Source organism: Gopherus evgoodei, chromosome 13 (genome assembly GCF_007399415.2).
Source record: "Gopherus evgoodei ecotype Sinaloan lineage chromosome 13, rGopEvg1_v1.p, whole genome shotgun sequence".
NCBI lineage: Eukaryota > Metazoa > Chordata > Testudines > Testudinidae > Gopherus > Gopherus evgoodei.
The window spans coordinates 26,258,179-26,272,267 of record NC_044334.1 but is presented as its reverse complement, the minus strand read 5'-3'; the positions used below and the strand labels follow the sequence as shown (position 1 = coordinate 26,272,267).

At 44.4% G+C, this 14,089-nt stretch overlaps 1 protein-coding gene across 1 annotated transcript in view; it reads right to left on the bottom strand.

Moving 5' to 3' along the window:
* The window catches only part of TBX5 (T-box transcription factor 5), a 47,359-nt gene that overhangs the window by 15,773 nt on the left and 17,497 nt on the right, over positions 1 to 14,089 (bottom strand). Inside the window, exon 7 of the mRNA XM_030582868.1 lies at positions 10,126 to 10,217. Coding sequence (XP_030438728.1) covers positions 10,126 to 10,217 — 92 coding nt within the window. The remainder of the gene's footprint in view (positions 1 to 10,125; positions 10,218 to 14,089) is intronic.

Sequence of the window (14,089 nt, the reverse complement as noted above, 5' to 3'; positions counted from 1 at the left end):
TTTGTTTTATTACCATTTTACTGGTGGGGAGCTGAGGCCCAGAGAGGTTAAATGACTTGCTCACGATCACTCAGGAAGCTTCTGGCAGATGTAGGAACTGAGCCTAGTTCTGCTGCATCTCAGGCTCCGTCTACAGTTAAGCTGATAAGGCAGCACAGCTGTTGCACTGCAGAACTTCAGGGTAGACACTGCCGATGCTGATGGGAGGGGGTTCTCCCCTCGGGGTGGGGAATCCAACTCCCTGAGAGGTGGTAGCTAGGTCAATGGAAGAACTATTCCATCAGTCTAGTGTTGTCTACACCAGGAGTTAGGCCGGCTTGAATGCATGGCTCAGGGGTGTGGCTTTTCCACACCCTGGAGAGACGTAGCTATGCTGATGTAACTTTTCAGTGGCGATGAGCCCTGAGTCTACTGCCCTAACCACAAGGCCTCACTGTCTCTCTTAAAGTCAGTGGGAGATGCGTGGCTAAAACCCTACATAGCTGTTTTAAAATCTGCCCCCTTGACAGGGAGAGAGTGGGGGAAGGAGAGAGGAAAGAGGGGAGGCGGGGGGAGAGGTCCTTCTCCATACCCCTGACCAGCAGTAGCAGGGGGGTCAAAGGATGAGGGATTCCTGCAGTCACTTCTGCCTTCCAGACAGCGGCACCGAAAGCAGCCGCTGGAGGTGGGGATCTGGAATGTCTCTGGACAGCCTAGCTAGCGGTACTACCAAGCAGCTCCCCTATGTGGTGGCTAAGTACAGCTCATGTTTTAAACACCAAATCTTCACCACAAACTGCTCAGCAACAACCCACAGGGCTTATAGAGAATGAGAGAAAATCACCAGCTGTTCTGCTCATGAATAGAAAAGGGGAGATATTTGGGGGACATAGGGGGGAATTAATGATCTGTGATGAATTATTTGCCCATTTCTAGTAAAATCTATTGCACGCTCAGAGGAACCAATCCTGAGGTCCTCACTCAGACACAGTGCCCATCAACATCACTAGGAATTTTACCTGGCAGCCCTGAGCAATATGTTTTGAGCAACAGAGTCAACTCCAGTTTCATTGCCTGTTCAGCAAAGAATGTACAGGCAATGAAAGGGTTAATGTGGGGCTGAGAGGCCAATTATGCTACCTAGCTGCACCTGGAGGGAGGGCTTGGCTTAATTAAAGATGAAGCCCAGCTGGAGAAGAAGCTGGGTGGGGACTATAAAGAAGGGAAGCCTGGCTGAGAAAGGAGCTGCAGGAAAGAACTTTCTAGTTATGCTTTAGAACTACAAAGTGGAAACATGGGAAGGTATCAAGGAGTAAGCCCAGGAGGCAAGTTATCCCTGAGATCCTCTCCTAAATAGAGACATGGAGCAGCCTCTGGCCTGGAGCAAGCTCTGGTGCTGAGGGTCCCTGATAAAAGTGCAGGACTGGACTTCCTGGGAGGCATTCAGCTGAGTAAGGGAAATGTGAGAGGGGTGAGAAGTCAAGCCTGAGGAGGGCAGAAGTTGGGTTAAATTTGAACTTTGGTTGGGGGATTCCAGCAGGCAGCCCTGAGACCCCTGGCCCTGACAGAAGGCCTAACTTGAAGAAGCTGTGGGAAATGCCAGTTGACAGGCTTTGGTCGAAAGAAGTTCAGGGAAGCAGTAGCACAGAGTCTGACTGAGCAGATGTTGGTGGCTGGTAGGATACTGGACTGGAAACCAGTGTCCGGAGAGGGCCTGTGCTCTCCTAGTCAGCCCTGGAGACAGTGATGTCAGGCTCAGAGCTGAAGACCTTTTATAAGGACATTGGATTATGTGTGGACATTGTTACCCCAGAAAGGGTGAAACTAAAATGTGACCAGGCCGGAGGGCTGAGCCATGAGAAGAGATGATCGGAGCAACCTGTCAGCTGAGTGCTTTAGAGCTGCAAGAGGCACTCCACCATCCCTAACCACAGCGGGTGCATCAGCCAGTGGTAAGTCTGCTCTTCGACGCCATCCTTTTTAAGTTCAAAGTGCTGGCAAAGTTCACAAGCCTGTATTGGTTTTATTTATTATCAATAAGCTTGGCAGAATTTGATTTTTTTTTATCATTTGAGAGATTATATTAAGTGTTTTACCTATGCAAACATTGCAGGAAATTATGGAGTGAGAGGGGGTCTGATGATGATGATTGATTAATGACTGTAAACACAGATTCCAAAATGTAAAGCTTTGAATGCTTCCTAATTATCTGCAGCTCTAGTTCTGTGAATGCTGGAGCTGGCTGTTTTTAGCAGAGCTGTAAAATACGTGCTCCAGGCAGCATTCAGTACAACATGTTTTAAACACATTAAGATGAGACTGAGTTCTCAGGCAACATGTTTCTTTGCCTATCTGTGAATTTCAATTATCAGTCCAAATTGTTTGTCTCTTTTGTCTGTGTGGTAAAATTGATCCTTCCAAGGCTAATTATCAAAATTGCTGATAATTAGAATTTTAACAAAGGCATTTAAAAGAAGGGGTAAATGGAGAACTGAGCAAACTAAACAGGGAGGGCAAAAGAGACTATAATTGCCTTCAAGAGTCAGAAAAGTGGTTCTGTAAAAATCACACCTCTTTGCTCTATATCCCTACTCCCTGTATGTCTCTGAATTTGTATCTGCTTGCTTTACTGGCAAACAATTCATGCCCTCAGTGCAGAGTTAATGCAGCTATTGGAGACTAGGCTGCATCCCAATGTGCCTCCTGCATCATCCGAGAATTGTCAGCTAGGTTGTGCTGGCAAAGAGCCAGGTCTTCCTGCATGTGTGTATTTTGCACACACCTGGCTGGCACTATGCATGGCAGCTCCAATGTGCACAGGCAAAGTGATTTCAGGATGTGTATGCACACACATCAGTGCATTAAATTCAGGGCTTTACAGAAGACCAGTCTAAGGTGTATGCATCACCCAAATCTGCAAAATAGGGGTTAAGTGAGATTTAAAATGGTATATAATCCTTCCATTGACTCTCTGCTCAGCTTATGCACCTCCACTGAAGCTGCACGGATACACACCCACACAAGTTGGATGCTGCCATATTTGAAAGGCTAGTTTAGAAGCCACAAACATCAAGCATGCCTCAAGGAAGAGGCAAAGACTGTTTATGCTTCCATTTATGCTAAGCCATCTGGACAGCCAAACTATTTTCTGGTGCAAGTTAGAGCAGCTATAGGGCTGCTCTAGCTTATACCAACTGGAATGGTCCCTAAAATTTCCAGTCAGTGGAACATAAGACCACATCAAGCTCCCCTCTCCAGTTCCCTTTCCCCGGCCAAACTAGATACAACCACTATGCTAAGTCCAAGATTCCCCAATGCTGGAAGAATCCTCAGTTACAGCTTGACAGTAGCTTTAAGGTCATTTTGCATTGCAGGGAGGAAGCCCAGCAGTTTTGCTGTTGAGCATTTAAGAGGTACAAGGAGCACAATTGGATTTTCAGCTCTCCAGCAGAGTTTGCATCTCTGAAAGTCAAACAGCTTCACTGGATTTTGCAAACTGAAATTGAATCATCATGGAACCTCACCATGTGAGGCTCATGCCACTTTGCTGACTGCAGAGAGGTCCACACCCCACTTACATGAAGCAAAGCAGCTGGCATGTCATTAAGTAAAATTTGGTCTTGTAAGGTGAGTCTTCTACAAAAGGTGCCCCAAGGCAGGCAGCAAATATCAAAACTATCCAGAGTTATCCTGATTTGTTTAAACAAAAATTTGGAAGGGAGATTCAAACCTCATGCTGTAGGGCTTAAACCAATCTCTAATTGAGATCAGGATGAGACCTGATGTGACAGCAGATCATTCCATTTCTGTCATGAGTTTTACACTTTCCTCCAAAGCATCTTGTGCTGGCCAATGTCAGAGACTGAATACTGGGCTAGATGGACCTTGGGTTTGACCTGGTCTGACAAGTCCTATGTTCCTAAGGTAAATAAGATGAGTGCAATTGCTAACTGCAAACCCAACAGTTCATATCCACTGACTTATCATTCACACACAGCCTTGAGCAATCAGGAATGGTTTTATTGAAAGGTTGGCCAGGACACTGTGGTTATCCTTGACTGTTTGTTTTTGTGTTGTTTTGTTTTTGTTTTTGAAGAGTCATGGGATCTTTAACTTTTACCTGGTCATCTAGCTTAAGCTGGTAAACATAAGCCCTCTCTGCTTATCAGTATGATGCCCCCTCTATGGCTGCAGAGTCAAAATGGGGGATGGACCTAAGTGCAGATGTGCATATTTGGCACAAAGGTGCTTGATTTTAGGCCAATTTTTTGTTTATTGCTCAGAGCAGGAGTTAGGAGAGGAATGGAGGTTAGACACAATTGATGCAGACAGAGGAAGAGAAATTCATTAACATACCATCCCCCAACAAAAAAGCCTGTCAAGTGTAAACTTGCATAATTGTAATGTTACCTGTGTAACTAAAAACAGGTGTCTTAGAAGCATTCTTGGGAGAGTGTCCTGGGATCCTGAATTTAGTTAAGCTACATTCTGAGAGGAGTCAGAGGAAAAGCTGACACACTGCCTTCCCTCGCCAAATGATTCCCTGATCTCCTACAAAACCCCTGCTCCCTGAGCCAGCAGGTCAGCGCCACAGAAAGCAACAGAGCTGGGAGGGTTATGTAATGGAATGAGCTGAAAGTCAGGAGACTAGCTAGGGCTGCACTATTCCATCTCCACAGCTGTGCACTCCACATTGCTATCCAATATCCCATCCTCCCCCTTCCTCCCGACTTGAGAGGTGATTTAATGAGACCAGTTTGGACGAGTGCAGGTAGCATCTTAACACCTAACACTTTCCACACACCACACCTGATACCAGAAGTGCAGCCTGATGGGGGCAGAGAAGAGGAGTTGCAGTGCAGTGGGGGAGCCCAGCCTCAGTTCACTAGAAGCTGGGAGTGGGTGACAGAGGATGGATCACTTGATTGCCTCCTCTGTTCATTCCCTCTAAAGCACCTGGCATTGGCCACTGTCAGCCAGGACACTGGCCTAGATAAATCATTGCTCTGATGCAGTATGGCCATTCTTATGAACCAGAACTGAGAATAAGAGACCTAAACCTGTACTAAGGTGAGGGATTAACAGGCAAGCGAAAAGCTGGGGCATACACCCTACTCAAATGGTTACACTTACGCCTAATGTAAACTCTCTCGAGCTATAATGTTCTCAGGCTAAATATCTAGTCTTAACTCTTGCTGAATGGGAGACTGAGGAGGGGCAGGGGAATAGGAAGGTACCCTGGAAATGTTGATGTGGGTATTAATTAGCATTTAACTGTGGTGACCTCCTGGAGATAGTCTCACTGGATGACCGCCCTGTAACTGAGCACCAGAGCAGTGAAGGAAGCATCAGCAATATTATGCTTCCCTAATGGAGATTTGGCAACTGTTCTGGTATCTGCAGAGCAAGTTGGAGTGGTTCCCCTGGGCCAATTCCTTAGTCTTACTCTGGACCTGATCCAAATCCCATTGACTTCAGTGAACTATATGCATCAGGCCCTGGGTTTGTACTCAGTCCTTACCCAGGTAACCTTCTGTTGGAGTCAACTTGGCAGAGCAGGGGCTGAGCAACATCTCCCCACCAGGGGTGATAATGGTAACCCCTAGTGTGGGGGGTTTCTCTTGGGAAGTGTCTAAGATGCTGCATGGAGCTGCTGAGATTTCATTGAGCCAGAGCATGGAAAATGAAGAAGCATATAGAGTTGCAATGGTAAGATGATGGCTTGCAATGGAACAAACCCCAGTTGCATCAGGCATGATGGACCTAGCAAACAGATTTGGTGTTAGCATGTCATCCTGAGCAGACACTCCTTGGTGAGTCCTCAGATTCACCCCAAAATTCCACCAGCACCAACATACGCTGACATGCATGTCTCAGCTAGGGAATCCTGGCACTAACTCTTGATCCATATTGATCATCATACTGCACAAACAGGGGGCATCTCCCCATTTAGTTCTGTAAACTGTTCTCGAAAGGTTAAAATCTAGACGCTGCCATGATAAAAGATGTTGGACCAGATTCTGCTTTTGGTCACCAACCTCTATCCAGAGCAGTGCCTTTGAGACCAATGCAGTTACTCTGCAGATATACTACTGAAAACAAAATGTGGCCCTTTATCTCCATGAGAGAGACCTCAATATAATGCCAAGCTCTTCTACTGTTTTGTGTTGTTTGCCCCATTCTATAACTTTGTCGCATGTTATAAAGGCCAGTGAGAGCCATTTAAATTTTGCTTTCATATAATTTTTCCCATACAAGAACTTCCCAAATGTGAAACTAAATACAACTGAATTAGTTCAAATGGTAATTAGGACTTGATTTTCAGAAGTGTTGAGCACCTGCGACTCCACTTGAAGTCAACAGGAGCTGCAGGTGCTCAGCAAAAGATTCAAAATGAGAGAGGCCTTAAAAGAAATTGTAGTTTTTACTGTGCTTCAGCCCTGAGTGCTCAAACTCTCTTCCCATCCTCTATTCTATTAGCTTCAGGTATAAAAATCTGAACTCTCTAGGCAATGCTCCCTCCCAAAAATCACTCCGTAGATATGATTTATTACACCTCCATTGGCTTATGGAGAAGTTTACGGGCAAAATTCTACTCTGGAATGCACAGTGCAGATCCTTGCTTTAATTTAATCTGCTGTGGATCTATGCAGAACATTCTGCATGTAATCTCCAGTCTTAATTCTCACTGGCACTATTAGGGAGTTGTAGGCAAAGATCTAGGGTGAAATATGCCCCAACAGTTCTCCACTGTCTGAGGTATGAATGTGAGAAATAATTTGCCTAAAATTTCCAAGCATTAAAATGATTCAAATTTTAATCTGAATTAGTTTTGAATTTCAGCATGAACACAACAGGCAAACAAGGACACACACACACTTTCTTACTATGAAAGTAACAGATTTGATCTCTCAAACTTAAGCTCACAAGGTCTGTACTCCTGAAGTATATATGCAACGGACATGACCATGAATAGTCCTGTTGCTAATGGAGGGGAAGATAAACCTGTATTGGAGGCCTGCATTAACTAGAAGTTGGATCTCACTGCAGACCTAGTCTATTCTTTGCATATGAATTACCTGCTGTTGAAAGGTGTTGGCTTGATTGCCCAGTTGACAGAAGTCTTTTACTTGGACAGGCCTATATGCTCACTTCTGCTGTGTATGTGGAGGAGACCAACCCCATGGAGGTGCCATGCAGAGAAGAAGGCAGCTAGGGGGATGGTCTCTCAAACTCATACATATGCATACATGTTCTACACAGTTGACAGGTCCTCTCTGCTAAAACATCCATGTGTCTGAAAGGCTGGTTAGAAAAGCATGCATGTCCAGGCAGGTGGGGGTGGAGCCAGGGGGAGAAGTCCCATGGTACAGGTAGATTCCTTTCCCCAAATGGCAAATTTGCACCAAAATAACCTTGAATATCAATGCCACTCAGAGTAGCATGATGCTGCTGTAGATGGGGGGGGGCTCAGCAAAACACAGGCAGCTGTGGAGCAGACAGTAGTGGTAATACAAGGTAGGCTTAGCTGGTACCATGGTGTGGGTGGGGGAGCTGTTTGGGGAATCCAGAGTCAGAAGGAGGGGCTCTCTGCAGAGATCCTAGTGCGTATTCCCAAGCATGTGCTTGCTTTGCTGGTGCCATTTCCAGGGGCAGCATTCAGGCAGCCTTTTTTTTCGAGGCAGTTGCACTCTCAGAGCTGTGCCACTTAGATGGGGCGAGAGTGCCATGCCCCCGGCCACAGCGGGAAGGGGAAGCCCCAGCCCCGGGATGCTGAGCTGCCAGGGCCCAGCGACTACCTGGGTTGGAGAGGGCGAGTCCTGCTGGGCAGCCAGGGCTGTGCCACCTCATCTTCACACTGGATGCTGTGCTGCCTTGTGCCACTCCTTATATCGGGGCTTCTCGGTGTGGAACTGCCAGCATGTCTCTCCCCTGACCTGAAGGGGTCACCCTGCCAGAGACAGGGTAATTCGAGACACATGGCTGTTCTATACTTGCTCTTTTCTAAGGTTGCTCACAAGGAAGAGCGTGTGCTCACAGTGGTTGTGGTGGGTTTTTAGGTGGTAATGGGCCTGTCCTGCTCCTATTGAACTTAATGTCAAAACTCAGACCAACTTCAGGAGTCAGACCCAATGGGCCAAATTTTCTCCTGCCTTTTGGTCCCCTTTCTGCCACTCTGATAGTTCAAAGATGCTGGGGAGCAGCCAGAGCTGGTTTAGTTTAATGTCTGTGCACCCTCTCCTCTCCAACCTGGATACCAGGGGACATGTCTTGGGCAGGAAAATGCTGAGGTGGATCCTCAGTTGGGGTATGATCCCTTAAACCACAGGCTGATCTGATGTGGGGACAGGTGTGAGAACCAGGAATCCATAATCAGTAGATGCTCCCCTCCTGTCCTTGGCCTCATCTTGGCTTTGCAAATTGTTTTGGTTCTACTTGCTCTGCTGTCTTACATTAAATGTCCTTCTGTAATAACCACAGACCCGTATTTAAAACTCAACAGAACTGAGCTCTAACTAGAAGAAGATAGCATTGCCATTCCTTGAACACGAAAAATTAATTCTATCCATGGCTATATTACCCAGTGAGATGACAAGTCACTGATTTCTAGTGGTCTATCTTTACATCTTTTCAGCTCCTTTTTTATAACAAGTAGTCTGATATTTTTAGTGCAGCGATGTTTTCAGCTGGCATAAATGAATGGAGCTACACATCTGGCCCATCATTTTAAAATTCATTTTTCTCTCTCACACACAGCTATCCTGAATGGTTATTTATTCCAAAATAACCCCCTTACTCCACCCTTCTCCAAAAGAACTTCTTTATGAAAATGTCAGGATGCTGCGTGTTTGTTTGTGTTTTTTTTTTTTTTTGTCCTGCCATATGGTAAATTGTTTAGGAAGCAAACTAAGCCTCAGAAAATATTCTGCGTTGGCACTGTGTATCTTAACCCTTTCAACTACTCCACTTTCCACTGTGTGTGTATTTCCAAGAGTTTCTGTTCACTAGATCAACAACCACAGGATTGCATAAAACTATTCACTGACTTTAGCACCAGCTGAGCATGACCATGTGCCATGATTTTCATATAGCATGAAGTTTTTCTAAGGGTCTTTAGCATTTCACCCCATGGAAAAATAGTAATTAATGTAAAGATTCAAGACTTTCCATTCACCAAAGCTATAGGGTAACTGAACAGCAAAAACTTGTCAGGATGTGATTGTCCAGATTTAAAAGGAGGTGTAAGTAGAGAAGGAAAAGCTATTTCATTTTTTCAGTGTACTAAAAATATTTACACCACCTGCCAGGATGCGTGTAGCTGTTAGAAAGGTTATATGATAAGGGATCACAGGACACAGGCTGATTATCATAAAGGTGGATTCAGAGGAGAATAAGGCAGCTTTTTTATTTTTGGCTCTCTTGGATGTGAGCCTACAAACACTTGAACATGTGAATAAATTTGTCCAGTTGCGTAAGATTAGTCACATGCATAAGTGTTTGCAGCAACAGAGACGTTGTCTAGCAGTATGATTTACATATCCATTAAGGCTCTGATCCTACCAATGCTTGCACACATGAGTAACTTTACACATGGGAGCTCTGAGTGCAATGGAATGAATCAAGTTAATAGATTCTTAGACCTTAAGGCTAAAAGGGACCATTCTGATAATCTAGTCTGACCTCCTGCAGAACACAGGTCAGAGCCTCATCCTGTGATTCCTGCAACAAGCCCAACTGCTTGTGGCTGAGCTAAAGCAGGTCTTTTTTAGACAGACATCCAATCGCCTTCAGAATCCATCATGTCCCTATTTAAGTTGCTGCAATTGTTCTCTATCTTCATGGTAAAATTGACACCTTATTTCTCGTCTGAATTTGTCTGGCTTCAGCTTCCAGCCATTAGATCTTATTCTGCTTTGTCTGCTAGATTAAAGAACTCAGATATTATAAATCTTCTCCCCAGGTAGGTACTTATAAACCATGATCAAGTCAGCTCTTATCCATTTCTATTTTCAGTCTTGACAACTTTTTTTCATCAAGTTAAGCATATACATAAATGTTTGCAGGATTGAGGACTAAATTTGACATAAACTAAAATAATTGCTGCAATGGCAATAAATTTTCATACCATATATATAAATATTTTACCTTTGCATTCTTGACATTCTGTGTAGCTCCATATCGTCACTACCTCGAAATCCTTTAGCAAAGGGATTGTTTTCAATCTTTAACTGAGTTATCTGAAGGAAGGAACCAGAAGTGGTTTATCATGAGCATTTCATTCCTACTCCAAAGAATTAGGCATTACAAATCAAGCTTCCTAGAATTTGAAATCTCTGAGCTGACAAGAAGTCCTCAGTCAACAACCCCTCTTTCTTGGGCTTTATTATGCAACCCTTATCATAAAATTGAGTAAAGACACTTACAGGAGAAAGGGCTAACTCTGGTAAACCCTTCTTCCAATGACAATTGCTTTGTATTGAGTTAAAGGTAATTTTATATTGTGGTAGCACCTAGCACCAAGATTACGGACCCATTTTTCTAAACACCTATTATATTTGTATTTTATCTGAGAAGACATAACTGAAGTGAACAGGAATCCCCCCCTCCTTATATCAATCAACAGATACCCACAGTGCTTTTCATCTCAGGGCTTGTTTACATGGTGTGGGCTGTGAATTCCAAAGCAAACCCACATGTTGTGCACACCTTGCTGGAGTGCACTAAGAGTTCCCCACTGCATGTTACAAAGATGGGTAATATCCCCATTTTATAACTGAGGAAACTGGCACTTTTTTTTACTCAAGGCAGCACAGCCTGACAGCAGCTGATCTGAAAATAGATTGTCTCCTAGTTCTCAGCATTCTGTTCTTGACTCTAGACCGTGCTGCCTCCAATATAGAGACTCCTGCTGAAGCTGGATAACGGCATAGGTCCTTATTCTGTACTTGTTTAACGTTACACCTGTGAACAGTCATTCCACTTGAGTTCCGTGGGACTTCTCATGTACAAAGTTAAGCATGTGTGTAAGTCTTTGCAAGGTCACAAATGAAATGAAATCCAGGCTCTATTGAAGTCAGTGGCTAAACTCCCATTATTTACTTGTATTCAGCAACACCATGCCCATGTGAATAGTTCTTACTTGCTAAACACAATGGGAATAGTTGCTTGAGGTGAGCAAAGTTCTCTTGCAAGCTGGGGTTTGATACTGGTACCAAAACACACATGAATTCTCTCTCAATTTCCATGAAAATATTAGAGCCCTGCAGTGTAAATGCTTAAGTATGTGAGTCAGTCATCCCACAGCCTTCAGTGGACTGTTCACATGAGCAATGATTAATGTGTGTTCATAGATTTGGGCCCTGAGAGAAGTTTTAAAAAGTGATCTAAAGCCCTTGTTAGGGGCCTGATCTAATGCCCGCTGAGGTCAAGAGGAGCTTTTGCATTAACCAGTGGGCTTTGAATCAGGTCCTAGCTCTTTAATTCATTATAAGCGTACTTTATAGGAAGCCGCTTTTTGCTTTTGCTTTTTAAGAGCATGATCAGAATATTTGGCTCATTTTAGTCTGACTTGTCACCTCGGAAAAGCATTGACAGCAAGTGAACAGATGTAAATTAACTTCTTCTGAACCCATTTTGGCTTAATGACACTGTCTAATTGCCACTGACTATGATAGGTTTTTTCACTTTCTAAGTGAGTCAATTACATTTTTTTAAGTAAAGGCAATTCCCATAAAGTCAAACAGAATGCCAAGGGTAGTATTATGCAATATGGATGCAATAAAAATAGAGGGCTTTAAATACTGTACTACTTTGGGTGGGACAGGGGGTTAACTGAAGGAAACTGTCAAAGTTCTCACCCGACCTATAGATTCATCTTTGCTTTACTGCTTCTCTATTATGATAAACTGGGCACAAAGTACTTCTGAACAGAGTTTATGGAAGGAGCTTGCATATAAAGGGTCACTTTAAAACTGTCCATAATTATAACATTTAATGTATATAACATTTGAGAGAGAATGGCAGTATATGTAAACATTTATATTTATATTTTATAGATGTACAGTTTTAGATCATCGTGTTATGTGCTGGTAGTGCCGCCTATTAAGGTTGCCGAACACTTCCCATTATATATAAAACCCTATTTTCAGTTGCTTTTAACTTTAACCATTAGAACTGACATTTTCCATGCCACTGTCTTCCTCTGGCTGATTTTTTAATTATTTCTTTGTTTCAGGCAACAGAATGCAGCCATTTTTGAAAACAAAGCTAGGGGATAATTTTTTTTCCCATCCAAAAAAAAAATCTGGCGATCTTTCTTTTCTCTGAAATGCTAGCCTCTCTGTATTTTGGAGCAGGATCCCAAAATTTTGCAAGGGGGCATCCTTTCACAGGAAGATGCCTTTTTCTGTCCCTCTGAAAATCTGCCCCAACTTGGTCTAGTTATAATCCTTTGGGGAAAAAATGCAGTTTGCACACGTTCATTAGAAACTTTTCAATTTAACAGCTCAAATCTGAAGTCTCCGTCTTCATTGCCAATACTTCACCCAGGCTAACTCTAAGTATCTATGCTAAAATGTAGCTCCCACCAATGTAACTTGCCCACTCCCCTGACTTAACAACTCCACCTCTGTGAGAAGCATAGCACTTCAGTCGATGTAGTTAGGTCAACAGTGTCAGCGCAAGCCATTGTGTTGATTACATCGACTGTTGCTGGCTTTCAGAAGCTGTCCCCCAGTACCCCACACTGAGAGCTAAATCGGTACAAGAGCTCCTGGGGAGGACATGCATCCCCAACACGAAGTCTGATGTGGACATGCAAGAGCAATTTAATTATTGCGGTGGCTGTACATTGGAGTAACTTAGGGCAAGTCTACATTGCAAAATTAAGTCGAGCTGAGTATTTTCTAGTCCAGAATTACAGGGGCTGAACTGGACTCTCCCTGTAATGGCTGTTCACAACTGCTCCAGGTCAGGGTGGGGCTGGGCACTGGCACTGCAGACAGGGATGCCTGTCTTTCCTGTGCTCTGTGACACCCCTGCTGGTGCCCAGGCAGCGCAGAGAGGAAGCTGATTTGAATGCAGAGAGAACAAATCCTAGACCTGTGGGAGGGAGAGAAGTGTATTGGGATAAGGAATCTGGTGACCCTACAATGGGAGGGAGTGAAAGACTGAGACTGGCTGGACAAGAAGACTGGGGCTGGGAGCTGGTGAGAGAAATGAGATGAGGACTTGTATTGGTTGGACACGGAGCCTGGGACTAGGAACTAGTTAAGTGGTGGGGGTTGCAGAGGGAGGAGAGAAAGACCTGACAAGAATTTGGGGTGTGGAAAAGCAACTGATACTAGCTGGGCAGGGAGACTGGGACAAACAGCCAGGAATCGGGATGACTAGACAAGGATCTGGGGACAGATTGGAAGGAACACTGTGATTGGATGAAGAACCAGGTGGGAAACAAGAACTGGGGGATGGGGGAGAGACACAGGATGAGGAGCCAGGACAGAAGAACTGGGATAGACTGGGCAAGGAACTGGGGACAAGTTATTGTAGTGGGAGGTGGGAACTGGGACTGGCAGAGCAAGGAGACTGGGATGAGTAACCTGAGGAGAGAAGACCTGGGAGTAGGTGGGTGAGAAGACCAGGATAAGGAACCAGAAGCGGGGAAGAGACAGGACTGGAACATGTTGGAGGGGATGTAGCAAAGCCCCAAATGGAACCAAAGTTTTAAGTCTCACCATTCCTCTGCTGTTGGAAAATATCTGTGAAACCTGCTGGTAAAATGTGTCATCCCCTTCTAGTGCTGGTCCCCATAGAGGATGACAACTTACTACTGCTATCAGTTACTCCATTAGCTCAAGTGACACAGGTCTGTAAGGTGGAGCTAAAGGTTTCAAGCTTGCTGATGAACTGTATAGTCATCTGCTCTTTTTTTCCTTGCCTTGTTCAGAGTACACAGGATGTGTGGTGCTCTGGGGATGAATCAGGGTTGTGAAAGAAAGGAGGCTGACATCTGTAGGACCCCTGCCTCATTTGTAGCAGAAGCTGAAAGGTAGGTAGTAAAGGAGGCAAGAGTTTGCAAGTATCAGAGGGTAGCCGTGTTAGTCTGGATCTG